The following is a 20,951-nucleotide window of genomic DNA, read 5'->3' as shown; positions in this document are numbered from 1 at the left end:
TCGAAATTACAAAAAATTACTGCCAGCACACTCTTAATAGTACCTAGTACACTGTGCGTTAGCCTTGTGTAGATCTATCAAGCGCAGCACCTCCCTGCCTGAAAATTGCACCTCGTCGCCGCTTCTAGCTTAGAGGCAACAAGCACATAAACCTGCAAACAACATCGGCACGAGCACTTCGCCGTAAACTGTGGGCTGCTTTCCAATTTGTGTTTTTAATGCGTGGTGCACATTGCTCGAGCGCTCTACACAACAGTGATGCGAACTCAACATGCCTTATGCATAGACCTCGGGCGTTTAACGTTGAAAAAACGGAAACGAAAATTTTCATGGCTTGGCTTGACTTGAGTACAAAAAAAAAACATCTGCGGCGCCATTATTCCATCATGATATCGATTTTATGCTTCGAGTAACCTGCGCCCGAAGAAGATTTTTCCTTTCACAGCGTATATTTTAAACATCCGCATGTTCTTCAAACAGGAGAATTTTAGCAAATTTCTCTCCACATTTCTTTAAGGTCTGTCACCACCTTTGAAAAAGCGCTTTTTTTTTGGAAAAATGACATTTTTTCTTTTTTATATTTTGGGAATCCCAAAACATTCAAAAATGTTTTGCAGCAAGAATAATGTTCGTATCTTATTTTGTTAAAAAGTTATAGCCAACTTTCGAACAGGTGATGAACAGTTCTGAAACCGAAACTAATGAGGTTTGGTAACAGAAAATGATAACTCGGCAATAATCAGCGGCGTATATTGAAAATTTTTTGTTTTGTTTTAGTCTGATATGTAAAAGATTACTCAAAGGCAATTTTTAAGGCTTATTTTGTTTTTTAAACATTGCTTTAAATTTCCGCAAGGGGGATGCATGAGGCTACAAGCGTCTGAGTTGTTTGCTTCGCGCTATCGCTTTGAATGCTACCGAATTCGTCCTTCACTGATGGCAACAGAAGTACAGCAGATATTTTGAGGGAAGCAGGCATCGAATCTGGCCGCCACACCCTCCTACCATGTTGCACCAGTGACCATTACCATGTGATGAAGGCCCAACGTCAATCAACGGGTGAGGCAAAACATCTCCGCAAAAAAAGGACGGGCAGCAACAAATGTCAAAAGAGAGCTCACATCAGCTAAGGAGGGCCCTAGCTATGAACCTGAAGGATTTTAACTTCCTAGGGCATGATGATCTTCTTTCTAGAAGGATTGAAAAACTTTAATCTTGTTTTTCTCAAAACTTTATTTCTTGCACTTTCGTGTTGCGCAAACAGTCATAACTTCGAAATAAATATTTTTCAATGAAACTTTGCACGCTCTTTCCTTTGTTATTAGCCTGTGCAATGAACTAGGATAAATTAAATTGAATGGTGAGTTTTGATATAATCATGTTTTATGTCAAGGAATGCAGGCAAAAATGACACATTTTTTTATTTTCTTTGGCATTTTTACTATAACTTTTTTCCCAATTATCAGATGGCAAAGTTCCTAGTTGGTTGCACAGTATGGTTAGTTGGCTAAGTCTGTGCCAAAAAGTTTAAAATTCCTGCTCTCCATTCGCTAGTTATGAATGTTGGCATAACAACCAAGTTTGGGCATTTTTTGTGAATTGTTAATGCCAGCATGGCTTTTTTCACTCTTTCTTCCTTTCGAATATCATATAAAACGGTGCTTTATAACGTAAATGTGAAATAAAAATTTAATACCCAAAATTAAAAAAAATTTTGAAAAAGGTGGTGACATACCTTAAGAAATGTTCTCACCACAAAAGCTTCAACGTGTTTTCTACGCTTAAATATAGCAATTACGAACACATCTGCTTGCGCTACACGCTTTTCATTTGAAGGAACACATGAAGCATCTGCTTTTATAAGACAATGTGCTCCTATAGTTTAATTCTGCCGTCTTTCTGTGGCCACCGAACATCGGACATGACGCTGGCAAAAAGTCTTAGGCATACCTGTAAGCGCGTAACGCCAGATATTACACTGTTGACGACGAAATATAATATTGCGCCGGGCGCCGAGATGGAGAGAGAAGTAATTTCCTGACCGTGATCCAGGTCGCAGAGCCAATGCAGTAAACGCGATTACCAGGCATGACGTTCACACTGGGCGATTACTCGCTGGAAGTCGAGAAGTGCCTGATTGAGTCTTAACTTACCGCGAAAGAATAAAAAATTGAAAAAATTCAGGGGGGCACTTTGTTGACCTAACGTGCGGTGAGGCGAAAGCCTTTAGCGCGGTGTTGCTGCTTGTGTCACTGATGTGTGGTTAAGATGTTAATGAAGTACACAATTGTTTGTGAATCTTAAATTCTGGAGACATTGGAGGGCGTTTGAGAGGCATCCGTCTGATTCGATGCCTTTCAGCAAAAACTCTCGAGCGTCCTAGACAAAGAGAACTACATATGCGTCGGCAGGAAGTAGCGTGGCCATTAGCACGCTCGGCTGCGGAACGAAAGGATGGGGGTTTGAATCCCATCGAGCAGACAGATTTTGTTTCTGGTCTGACTAGAAAAGTGTGACACCTCTGCTGACCACCTTCTGCTGACACAGCGATGAGGCATTAAAGGTTTTCGCCTTAAAAGGGGCGTCCCCGACCCTGCTCATCCTGATCAGACTAATAATGGATTCTATAAGGGACGCGTGGGCTCTATCAACTTAAAGTTGATAAAGCCCTGTAACAGCCCACAAGGGCTAACAGTATTTGGAAACAAATAAATAAAAAAAGTGAAAATTGGTAAAGACTGCAGCCGGAAAGCATGTGTGCGCAACTTCCTTTAGCATCTAGAATTCAAATTCAAGTAGTAACGCACGCGGTCTCCTTCGCATTAGGTTGCCATATGTCTTGCAGCGGTAAGCTCTGTTAGGGATGTAAATATGTGCACATAAACGCACAGCTCTCGTTCAGCGTTGCTTCCTCTTTTCCAAGCTGATTTTTGTGGAGCAATGCTATCGAGGCGAGCATGCAATAAGTGTACCACGTTTTCTCGGAGCACAGAAGCGGCGAAATATTCATCGCATGTACTTGTCAACTAACTCTCTTGTACATAATACATGCTCGGTGAGGATGCTGTCCAGGCGCGGCATCAGAATTTACCTCCTCGAAGCTTCTGAAAAATTACAGGGATATAAAGGAGATCGCTTTTTGAGTACACTTCCAAATTACGAGAGAGATGTCAACAATCAAGGACCGAATAGTGAGACTTGGTTTCCCATAATTCCTTGATAGCATTATGGTTTCCCATAAGGCTCAATAAGGCCATGTGTTGTCAGTTCTCTTTCAATGGCAGAGTTAGTGAGCATTATTTTTAATGTTCATGTTTCCGGTAACAGTGCACAAAGCAAGGGCAAATATTCCCTTAATAAAGATGCATACCACTCATATTCAAGCGGTGCAAATTATGTGCTCGAATTTTCAAGTAAGAAGCAAGGCACTTTCACAACTCGGGCACTTTTTCTGTTCCCTCAAAAGAAAGGAATGTCCAGCTTTCTTACGCGCCTAGAGCCTCCTACATTAGTTCTCGCAGTTTTTTTTTTCTTCTGTGTTTCGTTGGTGCACGTAGCTATCACCGCTTTTTATTTTTCTGAAAGCTACATCGCCCGGAATATAGTACTGTTTCCTGCATAGACTGTTCGTCATGTGTATATTGTCAATGGACAACGACGAAGACAGCACTGGGCTCGTGCACAGAGCGCGAAGAGGACGAAGTGTGTTGTGTGCGCCGTTGGCCTGCAGTGGTTCGACTGAGCTGCTGTCAGCTATCTCTCTGAATCCACGCACCAAGCTCTTCCTACCCCATGCAAAGGGCTGGGGAAGGTCAACGAGAGGGTACTCCTGCGCCTGCTCACCAACACGATGTTCTACCCGGCAATTCTACAGCATTTCGATCCTGAATTCGACGGGCGGTGCTCACACTGTGGGGAGGTGTCTGACACGTACCACATGGTGTGGGCCTGCCAGCAGAACCCATGCCTACCCCCTATCTCGAACCCCACACGAGAGGACTGGGAGGCGACCCTGTCCGGTTGCTGCACCGTCGAGGCCCAAGGAGCCTTAACGGAGCGCGCCCGGGCTGCGGCAAACGCCAATGGTGTGCCTGACTAGGCATCCCACCTAGTGGTTGTAAGGGCGTGACCCTTCAGGTCACGACCCCCAACACCTCTCTCTATGATTAAATAAATGTTTTCACCACCACCACCCTCTGACTACTCCTTGTGTGCGTACATTTACGCTACATTATTGGTGGAGGTGCAGGGTGAGGATTGTCTTCGAGCACCAGTTCAACAGAAACCAAGACGGAGTGGCTTTTACATAATTACTCCAAATGAATCACCAGTTAGGATAGAGTCACTTGGTGTATTTTGCGGATACGCATTAATATATTAACGTCCACTCCTTGTGTGCGTACATTTACGCTACATTATCGACAACTTTTCTTCATCACAGTGCTGTGAGTTCCTGCGGCTGTTCGGTGTCAGCAGGAAGATCGTCCTGGTCCTTCATTGGGTACCCGAACCGATTGGCTTTGGCGAAAACCTCTTCTTCCGAGTCCACTAGTCTCCAGAAGGCATCGTGGTCGATGGGTGGACCCTGGCCTCCGTACTCCTCTGGCAGTGTTCTCGGTGATATTTCCTCGTGGAGCTTCTCAAAATTTTCTCCGTGGAAACGAAACTTTGAAGAAAGTCAGAAAAAAAGCAAAAAAGGTTAGGCTTGGCTTCCTAGCAACTCCTTTTTAATATATGACAGGCTGTTCGGGGGGAAAGGCCAATTGGCGCAGTTGGCAGTTGTCCATTATAATCAGTGTGAGCAGCCGAATTACGTCATCTTCGGGACAAAGGCTTCAGTAATTAACCTTCAGTTAAGTCGGTCCTGAGCCATGTGCGGCCACCTGATGCTTTCAAGCCTCCTGAGCTCATCTGCGCTCCTTGATTTCTGCTGCATTTGCTTTTTTGTTTAGAATCCATTCCGTTTCCCCATGCGACCGTTTGTCTGTAGGTTTCTTGATTACAGATCGTGATCAGTAGGACGCAAGTAAATGGAAACATTCCTCTCATTCTACATGTTTTCCTCCTTTTTGCGTCGATCTATTTGTTATAACAGCTATTAAAGAATGTTAATTTTATTTCTTGTAGCTGTTTAGCAAAAAGAGCACATCGAACGCGAGCGCCTTGCAAAACCTGGACAACACACATGCTCACCATGAATTATTTTAATGTTTCTGTTCTGTAAGGCAAAGCAGGAAATCTTGAAAAACTCGAACAAAAGATTCATCCATCGATACCTACAAATGCGAGACTGAATTCTTTAAATCAAAACTAATAACAAAAATACTGCACGTTTTTGTCCGCAGTAAAAATTCGCCCAGTGTTGGGCATGGCTAAGCGCGGAATATCGTGCGCAAATTACGGTGGGCACTTAAGGCCCTTACATGCTAAGGACAACTGGCCTCAAGTACTTTACTAGGAGGCATTTACCATCAAGGCCTTCACCCAGGGGAAGGCCTGCAAGGTGTACAGATTGCCCACAAACCGGTGTGCAGGTGGGCATCCTGTCACAAAGCATGTTTCAAGGTCGAACAGCCTCCTTCAAAAGTATACAGTCCAAGAGGTTCGCTTCTAAGCTCTTCAGCTGGGCTCCTTAGCACGTCCAGCAGTCCAAAGCTTGGGAGGATTGAGGACGCGAAGCCATTCATCTTTTGAGAGGTCATGGTCGCTTATAAAGCAAACGAGGCATAAAATAGGCTTCACTAGCAAACCCCTTGGGCCGTATAGTTTGACGGGGGTGTACTACGTACGCATGTCCGAAATCGGAAAATGCACCTATTAGTCTTCCTACAGCACATCCTGCCACCATTTTAAACTTAATTTGTTTGCGAAAGAACTCTTACTCGGATGTTCTTAGAAGAAAAGGAGCGCACATGCAGCTTTGCGTTTGCATGTGCGCTCCCATTTGGAACTTTGTTTGGAAACTGGGCTGTACGAGTGAACCCTAAGAGTTTAAGCCTTAGGAAAGAAAACAATGGACATTTATTTCCTTTGTTTTATGCTTAGTGGCTCACTCCTTTCAACTGTACCAGCAGTACGAACTGTCCCTGCAGCGTTCCCTCGTCGTCCAAAAGCGGCATAAACTAACCGCAATCACTGCAGTTGCAAATCTTAAAGCGTTTTATGCACATTTTGAGGTATTTCTTGCAATTCAAAAATAGCTAGTAAAAATAGCAGATGCGGCACAAATTGAGAGCTATGAAAACTTGTTTACAGACACGTGAAGTCCAGAAAATTTCATTCGCCACGTGGGAGTGCTGCCATCTTGATCGGCATTTTTTTCTCTAACGCAACTCAGGCGATCCGATAAAACTCTGAAATCCAAATATAATCAGAAGGACTCGGGGCTTACCCTTTCGGCTAACTTAGCCTTTATGAATGGCTTTATGAGTGCGAAGAAGAGGTCGAAAGCATATGGTTGCCTGACAATGTGCACAGCCTTCATCCTCATCGGCATGCAGTCCTGAAATAGGGGAAAATTCTTTATTAGGAAGCTCAGGTGCATTTTCTCTACATTAGCAGTTGTCTCGCGAATAGCAAAATTGCACTGGAACGCGTCTTTTCTCCGTTATATTTGTGCCGTATACTCGGCCATTCATGACAAGCTGGTTTAGGTATCAAGTTTCTTAGTTGCAAAAGCTTTTGTTTTCGCGCTTCAAAAATGTTTAACATTCAAAAACCTAATTACGTTATCCTAGAAGCACGACTGGTTGCATGCACCCAGTTTCTTGTTCGGCGGGGAAGCTAACGGCGAGATGTTAGCTGCAGTTCTTTTCACTTATTACGCCGAGGCGAATTTTACATGTGCAGGTTTTTCGCACGAGTTTTTAATTTAGATACTTCTGTTTCACTGTTCAGTATGGAGCACAACAATGCTTTATGAGAACTGCGAAGAAAAAGAAATTGTGCCCATTATTCCGATTTATTGTGTACAGCTGATACATTGTTAAGTCAAAATATTTTCCGAATTCAGCAGCTCACTGATCACTTTATCCCTACGTGGTCGCTATCTCTCTACTGTGCTCACGCTGAATACCTCAACGGCGCCGCCAGGTTATCGTAGTCTGTACAGCCACATTAGGCGCGGCTGTCAGGCTTCCAACGCGCAAACGTCTCGTAGCCGCTAAAATTGTTGTAATATTTTCGGCCTTAACGCCTCTGTGCTTTCCCGTATGATTAGCGCAGATATCGGCACGCAGAGAGCGGCATCTCGGGAACAGCGCCTACTATTTCAAAATGATTGCGTGGTCGTCAATTGAGCCATTTCATAAGACGTACTTTACGCGACAGGGTGCTTTTTTTTTCGCAATTGTACACAACCTTGTTCTCTCACTGTCTGTCTGGTATACTGTCCAAGCGACATGACTGAAATGCAGATCCGCACCTGAATGTATTCCAGTGCTCTTCGGATGAGCCCGATGCTCAACGACAGAATCTTGTCAGCTGTGAATTCGGCGTAGTCCACCAACAGCACCACTCCTAGAACCTGCGCGGCTGGGTCTGCTGCTATGTGCTCCATGCAGATTAGCCATGTACACTGGAGATCTACGTAAGGCAGCTCGTCGGGCATCCAGACACCTAAATTTAGAAAAAGAGAAAGGAAATCAAATAGCGATTAGACTTCTGATAATGCGTTTCATCCGCGCTATCTGGTCCACTTTGTGCCTTTCCAATTCTGCTCTGGGCGTATTTAGTGAGTGCTTACATACGTTGTCAGAAGTGAGTTGGTCCTGACTTGATCTTATTGCGCAGGGTGCTTACCGAAGCAACCTGGCAGCTTCCCGAAAGTGTTCCCTCTCAGTTGGGCCAGCCGCACCTCTGTGGATATGACCTGCCACATACGTGCAGCGTTCAGACTACAACGCTACACATAAGCTGCATTCGTGACCCTCCTACAACAGGACTGATGTAAAGCGCCTCCTCCGGCGGTTTTGTCATAATTGCTGCGGCTGCTACTGCTCTGGCGAGCAGGATGCCACGCCATGCCTTAATTTAGGGGTTTTCCATAGAAGCGTTTCAGTGCGCTCGGTGCCGTCTTGTTGTGACCGCGCGCCCCACTTGGTGATGCCAATGTTAGCGATAGGCACTGGCTATGTACACAGTGTGTTGACGTGGTCCGTCAGACATGCTAATTATTCTGCGCTGGAACGCGCTACTTGCCTGGTCTACAGAGGATGATGGGGCGCCCGCGGACATCTCTCTCAGGCATGATCATCACCAACTTGCGACCAGCCGGGGGTGCCTTCCGCGGGAGGAAGCCTTGGTAGATGGACACGCAGGCTGATCGGTTTTTGTAGTAGTTGCGGATGGTTTGCAGCGTCGCGTCCACGTCATATTTACGGACTCGCAGGAACCGCAGCAGGAAATTGGCATCCTTATTGGCGTTGAGTTCCGGTTCCGCTGTGGTTCAAGATAGGATGTGCAGCGTGGGGTCAGTTCAACTACATTCAAATCATTTTATTATAAGGGAGTAATTACTCATTGGCATCCACCCGAGCGCAGCCATACGGCTACAAAGGAAAGCTGTACAGCTTTCTCAGAAACTTCGTAGTTAAAGAAAAATTCGTCCTGATCCGGGGCTCGAACCCAGGACCACCGCTACACCGGAGCAGTCGCTCTACCAATTGAGCTAACGAGGACGGCAAGCTTATGGTAGGACGAGAGCGAACTGATCAATTGCAGTTCCCATTTCGAGTTACTGATCAGTTCGCTCTCGTCCTACCATAAGCTTGCCGTCCTGGTTAGCTCAATTGGTAGAGCGACTGCTCCGGTGTAGCGGTGGTCCTGGGTTCGAGCCCCGGATCAGGACGAATTTTTCTTTAACTACGAAGTTTCTGAGAAAGCTGTACAGCTTTCCTTTGTAGCCGTATGGCTGCGCTCGGGTGGATGCCAATGAGTAATGACTCCCTTATTACAAATCTACTCCACCTTGGGGGATTCCCCTAAACATTTGACGAAATCATTTTATTCTGGTGGTTTTATTGTTTTGCTCTTTCATTATGGTGGTGCAGTGCGGAAGCACCTCAGATTTTCCATATTACCTTTAGGATGCTTGAGACTCGTCGGTTTCAACGCGGACGGCTCGTTCTATTTTAATTCGAATTCGAATGCCACAAAAAGTAGCCACAAACCTTATTACCCAAATTGTAACATCTCCTGCGCCGTTGTGTTTAATCTTGTATACTGCACGAGTAGTGTTTCCTGGACGCACTATCGGCACGGGTGATTTTCTTGTACCAGCACCGGCGCCTCGAATTATGGTGCAGGTGCTGACACAAGAAAACAGAGCGCGCCGCACAAGATTGAATTTCGTGTCAGCGCCGCCTAGCCGAGCCAGGCAAAAGCTCAATATCGCCACGCGCATGTGCATGCCCCTACCCGGCGTGACTCTCTCATTGCTCTACATGCCTCGCATTCGGTCGGCTTCAATGTCGTGCTGACAATGGTCAAGACCCAGTGGTCGATACCTGTGTAGCGAGCAGGCATTTCAGAATGGACAGACCGGTGCTGCCCTCATAAGGCAGAGCCCGCGGGGACGGCTGTGCCATTAAGCTGCTCCTTCTCGCTGAGACAGCTGGAGGCGCGTTTACGGCGTGAATAACCCACGCGTTTCAAACTTTTGTTGCGCCTAGGTCTTATCTGCGTCTCGCTAACAGCCAAATGTGCTTGAAACACTACGCACTGCTGCAGTTTCTGGTTAATTTACTGATGATTCGCCTTTTCCTCGGCGAGGCGCCGACGCATCACCAAAGCATCCACCCTGTGTCGTGAAGCGCACCGCTCTAATCGCCTCAGCTTATCGCCGTCGAGAAAGCGCGATACGCAGCGCGCTGTCATGTGTGCAGCGAAGTTTGATTAAACACCTAGCGCGTACCTCGGGATTTTAGGGCGACTAAAAGCAGCCGCTGTCTCACTTCCTCAAGAGAATACCGCGACAGGGGTGCGTCACTGTTACGTGCCGGGCGTACGAAATTCGGCGTATACGTACCCGTGAACGGCCGCTATTAAGAGAATGAGCCACTACATACGTCAGCCACCGATCGTAAGTCCTCTGTCCGAGCTATATTACTTCACAGCTATCGGTAACACTTAGACTTTGGCCTCTTTTATAAAATACGTGTTGCAACCCAGCAGTAGCAGCATGTTTAGCAGCGGTCACCATTCTTGCGACGTTCGGTCGCGCTGAAAAAAGCGCCAGGAGCGGCTTTTTTTTTTCTCATTTTGAGCTGAGCAACTAGAAACTGCAGGGTCCAGTGTAGGAGCCAAGTGTTGCAGGACAGACACAGAGGGTGCATGCATTGCCGCTGAATCGGTGCCTCGTAGGAGCTTGGCGAAACTCAACGGGAACTATATTAACCGAATCCGAAACTGCGGTGGTAGATCGAGTGTTTTAAGCATATTTGGTCGGTAGCGAGACGCAGGTAAGTCCCGGATGCAACAAAAGTTCGCAGCACGCGGGCTATTCGCGGTGAAAACGCGCCTAAAACCGTCTAAGATGAAGCGGCCCAATGGTAGCGTCGCCCCGCGGGCTCTGTGGCATCAAGGCAGCGGTCTGCGCGTTCCGATATGCCCGCTCGCTACAAAGGATGCAACCATGGAGGAAGGAAAATTTTCCTTCCTCCAAGGGTGCAACCACCCGACCATGACCATCATAGCGCGACACTGACACCGGCCCAATGCGAGACATGCGGAGCAGCGGGAGGGTGACGCTGGTTGAGGGCGTGCACATGCGCGCGGCGATTTTGAGCTTCCGTCGGGTTCGGCTAGGCGGCGCTGACACGAAGTAGTTCTTTCTCGCGCGGCGCGCTCGGTTTACTTCTGTCCACGCCTTCAGATACGGCATGTCAAGGGAGAAAACGAGCCAAAAAAAGACGAACACAAAAGGAGAGAACAACACCGGACAAAGGCTGGCTCCTTGTGTGTTCGTCTTTTTTGGCTGGTTTTCTCCCTTGACATTCCATACCAACAGGCCCACCATTCTACCCTGCTGCAGATACGGAGAACAACACCCTTCCGTTTACAGGCAACAAAGTTTACCAACCGTTTACTCTCAGTTGGACATTTATAATGCGTTAACAAGGTCCGGGCGACGCCAGTTTACAACGAGAGGGATAGCAGAGTGAAAATAATGTGGGGTCTGGCGCAGCCACTACAGTGCGCTTCAGTTCTTCCTTATTGTTCCCCTTTGCTGATCGTTAATGTGCGAGCGTTTCAGACGTCAACCTTCTGACCATGACTTGCAGAGAGAGGCTGACTGGTTGATCACACTTTATTCGCTTTCTGATAAATCAGTACTGTTGGGTGTGAACCACACCACCTTTTCTGCAAATGAATTTCACCCTGAACAAGGTTCTTTACGGATGAAAAGAAGTACGAAACTCTAATGCGCTTCCATCTGAAGCTCCTTTAAGCTGAGAGGTGGTAACGACTCAACCTCGCTTCATGTGGAAAGCGCGAAGGAGCCAAGCACGCAGAGGGCATGTGCCCTTTTCTTATGCACTAAGCAAGATTAAAAATTAACAAACGGTGTTGCAAATACAAGTAAATGTTAACCATGGCCTATACATGATGAGGACAATGCGTGCAGCTTTCTGGAGAAGTTTTATTCTCTCTATTCTCAAAGCAAGTGGCGCCGAAGGAGATAAATATGATAATTACATGTCTAATATAAAGAATACATTAACGAATAGCTAACAATGCCATCTGGTACCATGGCAAGTGTCAAAAATAAATTTCATGACTTACCATTTTTGCAACAAGCTACTTGCGCCTATGCCTCACCTTTGGCGATCATATTTGACATTCAGAACCGGTTATCTCTCTTTGCGTCGTCCTGGACAAATACTTAAAGTTTGATATCCAGTCTATGTTTCTTATGACTAAAAATTATAGAGCTTTAACCCTGCTTACACCCAACATCGAGCGGTAGCTGTAGGAGGATACATATTTTTTTCAAATTCTTTGCCTCGAGTCCTTTTGAACTATATATGATTCGACATTGTAGCTTAAAGTTTCATCTTATAGTCACAATTAACTTATTAACAGTAGTCAATTAAGCCTTGCGATTAGAGCAATGGAATTGAACTCTACCTAAGCTACCCAGCGATATAGGACGCCATTGTAGCGTAGAGTTCAGTTTTTGTTCTGAATTATCTAATTACGACGCGTAATTAGTACGCCTCGATTATAATCGACTTATAGGCTATCCAACGATATCGCACTTTTGCAGCAATGGCTTGACTATGTAGGTATGACATTGAGAATGGCCGAAGGTCAAAAGACCATTACAGACTTGAAACTCGAGTTTTGCATTGAGTACATTTATCGCTCTAAAATCCTTTTTTGGCATCTCTGTGCTATTTAAAACTCTGCTTTATATTGCGCCATAAATTATACACTCACTGTACTACGCTTCTGTACACAATCACCTTCCATAACACTTATCATCTTGGGGTACTGTAAGGTCTTCACTAATTTCAGAATCCAGCCGTTTGCGTAATTATATCCATTAACGCTAGAGTTTCCGTTCCGCATTTGTTACATAACCATGGCATTTTATCATTATCTTCGCATCTAAATCTGAAGTCCGCTTTGCTTATTTTTGGCGCTCGCAGCAGTATAATTAATCTCAACCGTCTTCACTCAGTGCGGGTATCTGATCCAAGTGACACCATAAAATTTGCATATTAGTCTACTACCAAAACTTAGAATGAATTGAGGAAAACGGACACTGTTTCTCTGCCATCTCGCTATGAAATTCAGTCCCTACAGTCATCAGATAAACTCACTGCTCACCGTCTTCTGAGTACTCTTTTTGGAATCGTTTATTTTCGAATCTTAGCTGCTGAAATATGTCCATATTTTTATTTTTTAACTGCTACAATGTTTGTTCCCCTGCGTCTCTACTTTTTTTCCTTTAAATAATGCATCATATTTTAGCTTATGGATTTTATTGCATTTTTGATTGTTTTCCAGCTTCAGGTGTTCGCTTCTAAAGTTAGAACGTGGCTATGCATTTTCACATTGGAATTTCTACAGTTACTGTTTAATATTTGGTAAGCGTGTGTTATTTTTCCGCTCTCATATTTCTAGTTTGCTGCTTAACATGAAATCAGCCTTGTTCGCTCTTTAAGAGGATGCTCCCCGGCGGAACATATTTCTGTATGGTTCATTACCGATGTAGCAAATATAATGAAGTGCAAATAAATATACTGCCAACGTCTCTTACACCTCAAACCTGTACTCATAAGGCGTGTCCCAAAACCTTTGGCCTAAATATGACGATCATATACCTATGTAGAGGTATCTTACAACAGTTAACATCTTCTCTTTGTTCTTTTGTACCGGTAAGATTTGAACATCCCATTCGGCTTTAAGACAGTTTCATATGCTGAGGAGCAATTCGCGCTACCATTGAATTGAGATTGTAGCCCATGCACATTGTCCACACAAAATGCTGAAGTTGAATTGTGTAAGCACGGATTCGGCCTATAGCAATTCGGGCTTAAGCCCAAGCAATATCTGGCGTATTCTTTTGAGGTCGGCAGCACTTGAGTGTTCATGTATATCAGCAGCTGTGTTTGCTTCAGTCTCTTTCCAGGCTATCTCTCTAAGCTTGCGTTTCACCCACAGCGGAGCCAGTAAGGGAATGGAGCGTTTTGAAGCGTGTTCTTACTGTCGCTGTTTCAACTTTGATATTTCCATGCTATCTCTGTAAGCTTGCGTTTCGCCCTCAGCGAAGCCAGTAAGGGAATGGAGCATTTTGAAGCTCGTTCTTACTGTCGCTGTTTCAACTTATGACGAACGGCACGTAGGTTATATCACGGATTATCGACAAACCCCTTTTGAGAACTTAAGCGAATGCGAAAAGTCTATGGGAAAAGCTAATCGATTATGAATCGAATAGCAATGAAAGCCAATCAAATACGAGTCGCATATTTTTACGAGTAATCGCTACTCTTGGCCAAGGTCGGGATAAGTGATAACTAGGGCCCGGAAGTTTAGGCATTTGCCTAAACATGCCTATAAATGCCTAAACGCGGGATTTTTGCACTTGCCTGCCTTTTTGTCATTTTTTAGGAAATACTTACTATTTAACCGTATTTTTTACCTATAAATGCCTACATCCGGCATTTCGGTCCTCGGTGCCGTTTTTCAATTTTGAGACATCTGTCTAAGTATGATGAAAGGAGCGCGCCGATGCGCTCACAAAAGGCGCGGGTCTCGCTGAACGTTTTTCTCGAAGTGTAGCGCGAACGTAGTGTAACGAATTGTTTTTCTCGAAGTGTAGCAAGAGGCGAGTTTGGAAAGAGGCCTGACATACATTAGTGCAAACTACTCAACATTGACGGAAAGGATCACAAAGTTGGAAAAGGCTGGACTCTGAATAGATGAATCATTGAAGGTAGTGGCAGAAGTACCAACAGCACTTCGGGTACTGGGAGTAAAAGGCGCTACTGCTTCTACGAAAATGCAACAATTGGTAGAAAAAACAGATGCCTAGAAACAATTTCCCAACAGAGAATTTCTACGCGGAGACGATACGGCCACATCACCTGAAGGCCTGAGCCCTTATCAACTCATGTTTTAGGTTCGCGCCACTAACTTCATGTGACGTCGAAAGAAACCTTTCAAAGTACAAAGCTATGCTTAGCGAGAACCGAAGTAGCTTCAAGTTCGAAAACCTGAGAATGCGCTTTATTGGTTTGGTTTGGTTTATGGGGTTTAACGTCCCAAAGCGACTAAGGCTATGAGAGACGCCGTAGTGAAGGGCTCCGGAAATTTCGACCACCTGGGGTTCTTTAACGTGCACTGACATCGCACAGTACACGGGCCTCTAGAATTTCTCCTCCAAAGAAATTCTAGCCGCCGCGGCCGGGATCGAACCCGCGTCTTTTGGGTCAGCAGCCGAGCACCATAGCCGCTGAGCCACCGCGGCGGCTGAATGCGCTTTATTACTTCAGTTGAGGACTGCGTAGGCTCCGTGCTTGACTGGCGAATCTTGTACTCATGAATAAAGAGTATCATTTATGGCGCCTATTTCTGTTTTGCAACGCCTATTTCGGCATTTTTTAGAGCCTAGATGCCTGCCTATTTCAGGGTTCTTTAGTGCCTAAATTTCCGGGCCCTAGTGATAACTCGTGCGAGACAGCGCAGCGCTGGGGCTGCACTCCGTTACGGTGTTAATAAATTACGGAGTTACAGCGACAGCTGTGAAAAGATGTGACACTGATTCCATTGGTGGCTACGGAGCACTAAGTCAGTATATTGGCTATAATGGTCCGGTCCGGCGTATTGAAAAATTGCCATTTTCTACGGATGACTACCGGCCAATCAACTTGCGCCACATTTCTGTAGAAGAGAAGGGCTGAAGCTACGTATGGATTTATGGCCTCCGAGTTCGGGTATCTAAACAAATTTTGCTAAACCTCTGTACCATCCGGGACGGCTATACTTGTAGGCTATATGTGTATAAGCATTATGAATGACGTCGCATGAATGCAGCCTGTCACGGAGCCGCACCCTCCATCATACGAGGTCTGATTGCAGCAGCATGCCGTGAGGTGTCGGAGTGCACTGCGTTTTCGTATTCAAATTTCCAGCCAATTATTTCAAACCTATTAGAGAGCTTCATGGCATATTCGATTAGTTTGTGATAATTATAAATGTGTACTATTTGATACGATCATTAAGTAGAATAGCAGAATATTTGATACCCCGGTCAAAAAATTGTGAATCTACAACCCTCTATATAGCCAAAATGTGCTAGAAGAAGTTCAACTTCAAGAAAAATTTTGTTTGACTTGGCGAAAAATGCAGAGGTACTAGTGAAAAAGAGACTCATAGTACACCTCTCAAAAAAAGTAGGCCCGGTAATCCCACTTCTGAACATTGTTGTGATTTCGTTGTTTGCAATATGCTCTTTTTAACTATTAATCCTCAAAGTCAGGTCTGAGTGCCCGCACTTTAACTTAACTAGCACATGAAGCAGTCTAATGGCAACGATTACATTATTGTATCAAAAATACCTGTCTAACAATTTCGTGCAACTACTTGAAAAGTTAAAAAGTGCGTCGCTTCAAACGTTTGGGACGCTATCAGTATTCGAAATGTGTTGAATTGTATGGCAGCAGGTTTTATCCCCGTGGAACCATTGTCTCTTTTTCTCGTGTTCAATTTCCTGCTCCACCGCACAACGTTCGGAATTACCGTCACTTCTAGAATACATAAAACATGCTCGGAAACGCGCACGCATCGCTTGCGCCTAAACTAGAGAAGAGCTACGCAACGGCTGCTAACTTCACAGGACAATTCACGCTAGCTGCCCAGAGCATGGCAACATATGTGCAAACAAGTCTTCTGACATACAGGGTCTGTTCTGAAAGTAGTAGGACTGGTTTTTTCCGGGGCGAACGGGCGGACGAGAGATGGTCTGCGCATGCAGGATCGTTGAAGGGGGATATTAGGAATGCTGGGGAAAATCGGCAGTCGGCTCTCGGCCGTTCAAGAGAGGAGGTCGCTTGTACTGTGAATCCCTGTCGAGACGTCTCGTCGCGCAGAATCATCGAGCGTTTACTGGATCAGCGATACGCGATCAAATTTTGAGTAAATCTTGGTAAAACCGGCAAAGAGACTCGCAACATGGTTAAGGAGGCCTACGGTGACGCTTCCATGGGTAGATTAGGTGTTTTTTGAGTGGCACAAGCTGTTCCGAGAAGGTCAGGAAAGAGTGGAGGAAGACGACCGCTCCAGACGCCCTTCGACCAGCAAGACTAACGAAAATGTGTAGCGAGTGAAACATTTACTTAACAGTGATCGTAGAATGAGTACCAGAATGATTGCTGATGACTTGATCATTCCTCAAACCCAAGTTTTTGAGATCGTGACAGATAACTTATCCATGAGGAAAGCGTGCGCGAAGTTGATGCCGGGAGTGTTGTCAGAGGAGGAAAAGGCCAACCGGTAGGATCTTCTTCATCATGTGAATGAGGACCCCGATATTTTGCCCAGCGCAAGGCGGCAACGCTGCCTAAGCCCCCATACAGCGTCGACTTGGCCCCGCGAGACTTTTTTCTATTCCCGAGAATAAAATCGACGCTCAAGGGGGACCATCACGGATCGGTAGAGGTGGTTCAATAGGCCGTGACGAGGGAGCTAAACAGCATTCCGGTCCAGGCGTTCCTGGAGGCGTACGAAAACTGGAAAACTCATTGGCAGCAGCGTGTAGGTGCGGAAGGGTGCTACCTTGAAAAAATGTAATCGTTTGTACCATTCTCTTGAATAAATTTTGTTTAAAAAAATGAGTCCTACTACTTTCAGAACAGACCATGTAAGTTGTTTCCGATTCGTTCGCAATGAAAGAAATAAAGGAGCAAACAAGTGGTCAAGTTGATACCCCCGCTCTTTTGGCGACAGCGGATTAACCTGTAATGCCCGCCCAATAAGAAGTTCAGACAGAGGTCATGACCTTCCAGCATTTCTTGGCGAGTGGTCCCTGTCGTGCATAAATATAAGAACTTGCCAGCTTTCAAAAGAAACATAATCCTAGGGCAATTAATTTTAGCGAATTTTGATGACTACGCAATCCATTAACAAGGTAAACCGGCGAAGAAACGCTCAGGCATTAACGATAAATCAATTATAAAATGTCAAACACTTGAGCTACGTATGCACTAGGCGTACGAAAGAAGTATTCGGCTGTTTTGCTGTGTTAGTGCAAGATTTCCCGGTGATTTATCTTCCAGCAAGCCGCTCGCACTTGTGGCGGTTGCCACTTGGACATTTTTGAAATATGTTTTTGAAAGCTTCGAGTGCAGTACTATTAAGAACTGACGCACGTCTATAGGAAACTTTTCCCCATTTTCATTGCCTGCATCACACGTGATACGTCGAGCTTCAGGTGATTTTTAAATCAGCTTAAAACTGCATTAGCAAGATGGCTGAGGATGCCGTTATCGCAAGTGATACAATCATGTATGCAAGGCATGGCGAGAAAGATAGATGACATTCGAAACCGGAAAGCAAAGAAGCATTGGTTTAAGTATTCATCGCACACGACCGCGAAATTCTCGGAACACACGTGTCAGGACGTTTAGAAAGCTTTCGCCGAAAGATTACTGCCATCTAGTTCTTTCTCTATTTTATGCAGGAAGAATACTGCTTGGGATTTTTCTTGCGTCAATTCTCTTATCACTTAGTGACCGCCCCCGCGTGCCAGATCGGCGGTACTTCCTGTGCATGGCATAAATCGTGTTGTTTACCGTAAAACACCATTAAAAGAGTCCTGAGGAGTAATTGAAGTTAATCTGCATCTATAATTTACAGACCTGCAAAAATAAACTGATATTTCGACTTAAAACGGGGGTATTGTAAGCTAAACGTGGCCAAAAAAAAAAATACAAGTGTCGATATCACTGCCAATTTCACACGAAAACTTGGTGCGCCAGTTGTCTTTTGGGGGCGGATCCCACACGAAGTTACGCAGTCATTAAAAATAAACTCGGGGTCATTGTGGATGCCGACGTCAAGTGTTTGAATAAACTGGCGGGAAATATTTTTAAACGCAGTTTTTCGGCATTCCTAGCGGACAACCATCAACATACGTAGACAGGGCCACGGAATTTACATTTAGTAGCGATAAAATTTGGTGGAATTTTCCACACTATCCCTTTGAGGTTGTTTGCGTAACTTAGAATAATTCGAGCAATTTTCAAAAACCGCAATCAGAAGCTGTCACGACACAAAACGGTGACAAAATAATTGTTTCCGTTGTTTTGTTATCTACGCTGTACTGTGCGTTCATAGCCGATAACACTACTGCTCAATAATTTCTCTGAAGAAAACCGCCACGAAAACAAGTTTGCTGCACCGGCTCCCGAGTTTTTTTCTTGTTCGCGCAAGTGCGCAGCGCTTCAAAATGAAAAGTTCTGCGCTAAATATTTCAATCATGCATTGTGCTGCCTGTTTAACCTAACCACCCTATGCTTTGAACGTGCATGCAAAATAATCCTGATAGTCATGTTAATAGCGCAAAAACTACATAACAGAAAAGAGGCGGACAACGACGTGGTGTGTGTCTTGTTTGCAGTAAAACTATGACGCTCACCATCTCAACTAGCACAGGAGTTAACTTTTAAATACGAATCAGCGCCTTGTTCCGCACTGCAAGGGAGCTGCGTCCGCATCTCACCTTCCAGGAGCTTAGTGAGCCTGTCCAAAGCATCCTGTCTCTTCGCAGGTGTCTCGCCAAGCTCTTCTTCGGCTATCCGCTGCAGCTTGAACGGCAGCGCTCCTTCGGCGGTGTCCAACACGTCGTCCACGCATTTCTTGGTGTAGACGCCCGACATTGTGAGAAGCCGGACAGAGAAGCGCCTTCAGGCACGCCGACACGCACGCGTGTTACCTCGGGTGGCCGCCGAATAGCCGCCCTCCGAGAGTGAAAGCGGCAGTGCCGTTGAGAGAGGAGGAAATGCACGCAGTATAAGAAGCCACGCCAGAAGAAAGGTCCCGCGACCGACCGCATGTAAACAGGTTGCTAGGAGAGAAGGTGAACAACGACGGCGCGACAGCCTTGAACGCGGCGCACTGTCATCTGGGCTCGTATAAACGGGGGAGTTAACGCCGGCCTTCTCATGGACAGCCTCTCTTGCCTTCCTTCAGTTTTCATGACTGGCAGCCTTCTTAGAATTTCTCAGTTTATTGCAGTTTTCGGAGCAAAAACTGGAGTACGGCGACAGATAAATGCAACGCCCGTGTCAGGCTGGTGTATCAGGAAAATACGGAAAGAGAGTGGCACGTGCAGCTTGGGGAAGGGGCGCATACATGTGGGGTGCTCGCAGCGCTTCGTATATCTTGCGTCCCGACTATGCAAATGATCACAGGCCAACGGCTTTGTTGGCACAGCGGCAGCACGTGCGTAACTTTGTGAAATGGCTCCCATAGTTTGTTCGCGTGAGCTCGGGGGGCGACAGCGGATTTCCTCCTTGCCATCTTTAACCTCAAAACGGGAGAGTGGCTGCCTGCACTGCGCGGCCGCATGCTTCCTCGCCCACTCCGGTCACGGGCGAGGTGACCTAGAAACTGTCGGGACGCATCGCAGATGCACGCTCTACGTCAAAGGCGGTCGTTTTGTCGTCATTTGTTGGCATCGGCATTTGTTCTTGCTAACAATGCTGATGCTATGCCCCCGTGTGTTTCACAAGCTACGAATGGTGCTATGCTCCCGATTAAAAAAACAAACCACTGAGCCAAATGGAATAAGCAGCCCGTCAGAAAAGCGTGCATGGCTCAACTACAGGTTACATTCGTAAGAAGTAGAGATAGCTTGTGAAATATTTGCTAACACTTAAAAAAAAGCACGTGAACAAAACGAGGTTTATTCTGAAATGAAGTGTTAGATAAACTGAGCTAACACAAACTGTGACCTGTTCTTTCAGTTCCTGGTTTTAAAAGACGGGTGAGTTGGTACCGGTTCACTATGAAAACAACAAGGCGAAGAAAACGGGGACAACAGTGAAAACGACAAAACGAGCGTTCACTCTCAACCAACTTTATTTGACTTGAAATGCAATTTATGCGCATGAGCGCCTGTAAAAATTGCGTGTAAGTAAAAGCAAGAAAGAGTATGGTCACAGAAAACAATTAAGCCACTCAGTGAGTCATTACTAAGTCACGGCTAAGTCACTCAGCACATCAACTGCAAAGCGTGATCAATGAGTTAGACAGGCCGAGCAGAACGGTGGGGCTAAAAATTAACATGCAGAAAACCAAAGTAATGTTCAACAGTGTAGCAAGAGAACAGCAGTTCGCAATTGGTAGCGGGGTGCTGAAAGAAGCAAGGGGGCAGGTAGTGACCGCTGATCCGGATCATGAGAGGGAAATAAGTAGAATAAGAATGGTGTGGAGCGCATATG

At 45.5% G+C, this 20,951-nt stretch overlaps 1 protein-coding gene across 1 annotated transcript; it reads right to left on the bottom strand.

The window, feature by feature from the left end:
- Positions 1 to 4,354: 4,354 nt before the first annotated feature.
- LOC149339768 (alpha-tocopherol transfer protein-like) lies at positions 4,355 to 19,485 on the bottom strand. The gene is made up of 5 exons (XM_089550567.1): positions 19,229 to 19,485; positions 8,200 to 8,439; positions 7,424 to 7,617; positions 6,392 to 6,502; positions 4,355 to 4,666 (listed from the first exon to the last, which is right to left on the bottom strand). The coding sequence occupies exons 1-5, from the start codon at positions 19,383 to 19,385 to the stop codon at positions 4,436 to 4,438; spliced, it is 933 nt and encodes a 310-aa protein (XP_089406693.1). The 5' UTR covers positions 19,386 to 19,485; the 3' UTR covers positions 4,355 to 4,435.
- Positions 19,486 to 20,951: the final 1,466 nt, after the last annotated feature.

Source organism: Amblyomma mixtum, chromosome 6 (assembly GCF_055824585.1).
Source record: "Amblyomma mixtum isolate Tamu chromosome 6, ASM5582458v1, whole genome shotgun sequence".
Lineage (NCBI taxonomy): Eukaryota > Metazoa > Arthropoda > Arachnida > Ixodida > Ixodidae > Amblyomma > Amblyomma mixtum.
This window is presented reverse-complemented; position numbering and strand designations above follow the sequence as displayed.

What these genes read in the sequence shown, in the direction of transcription:
- LOC149339768 (XM_089550567.1), bottom strand. Translation starts at nt 19,385, where the DNA reads ATGTCGGGCGTCTACACCAAGAAATGCGTGGACGACGTGTTGGACACC. An exon ending in GCTCACTAAGCTCCTGGAAG is followed by an intron (nt 8,440 to 19,228) that starts GTGAGATGCGGA and finishes CTTGAACCACAG; the next exon opens with CGGAACCGGAACTCAACGCC. An exon ending in CATCATCCTCTGTAGACCAG is followed by an intron (nt 7,618 to 8,199) that starts GCAAGTAGCGCG and finishes TTCTAAATTTAG; the next exon opens with GTGTCTGGATGCCCGACGAG.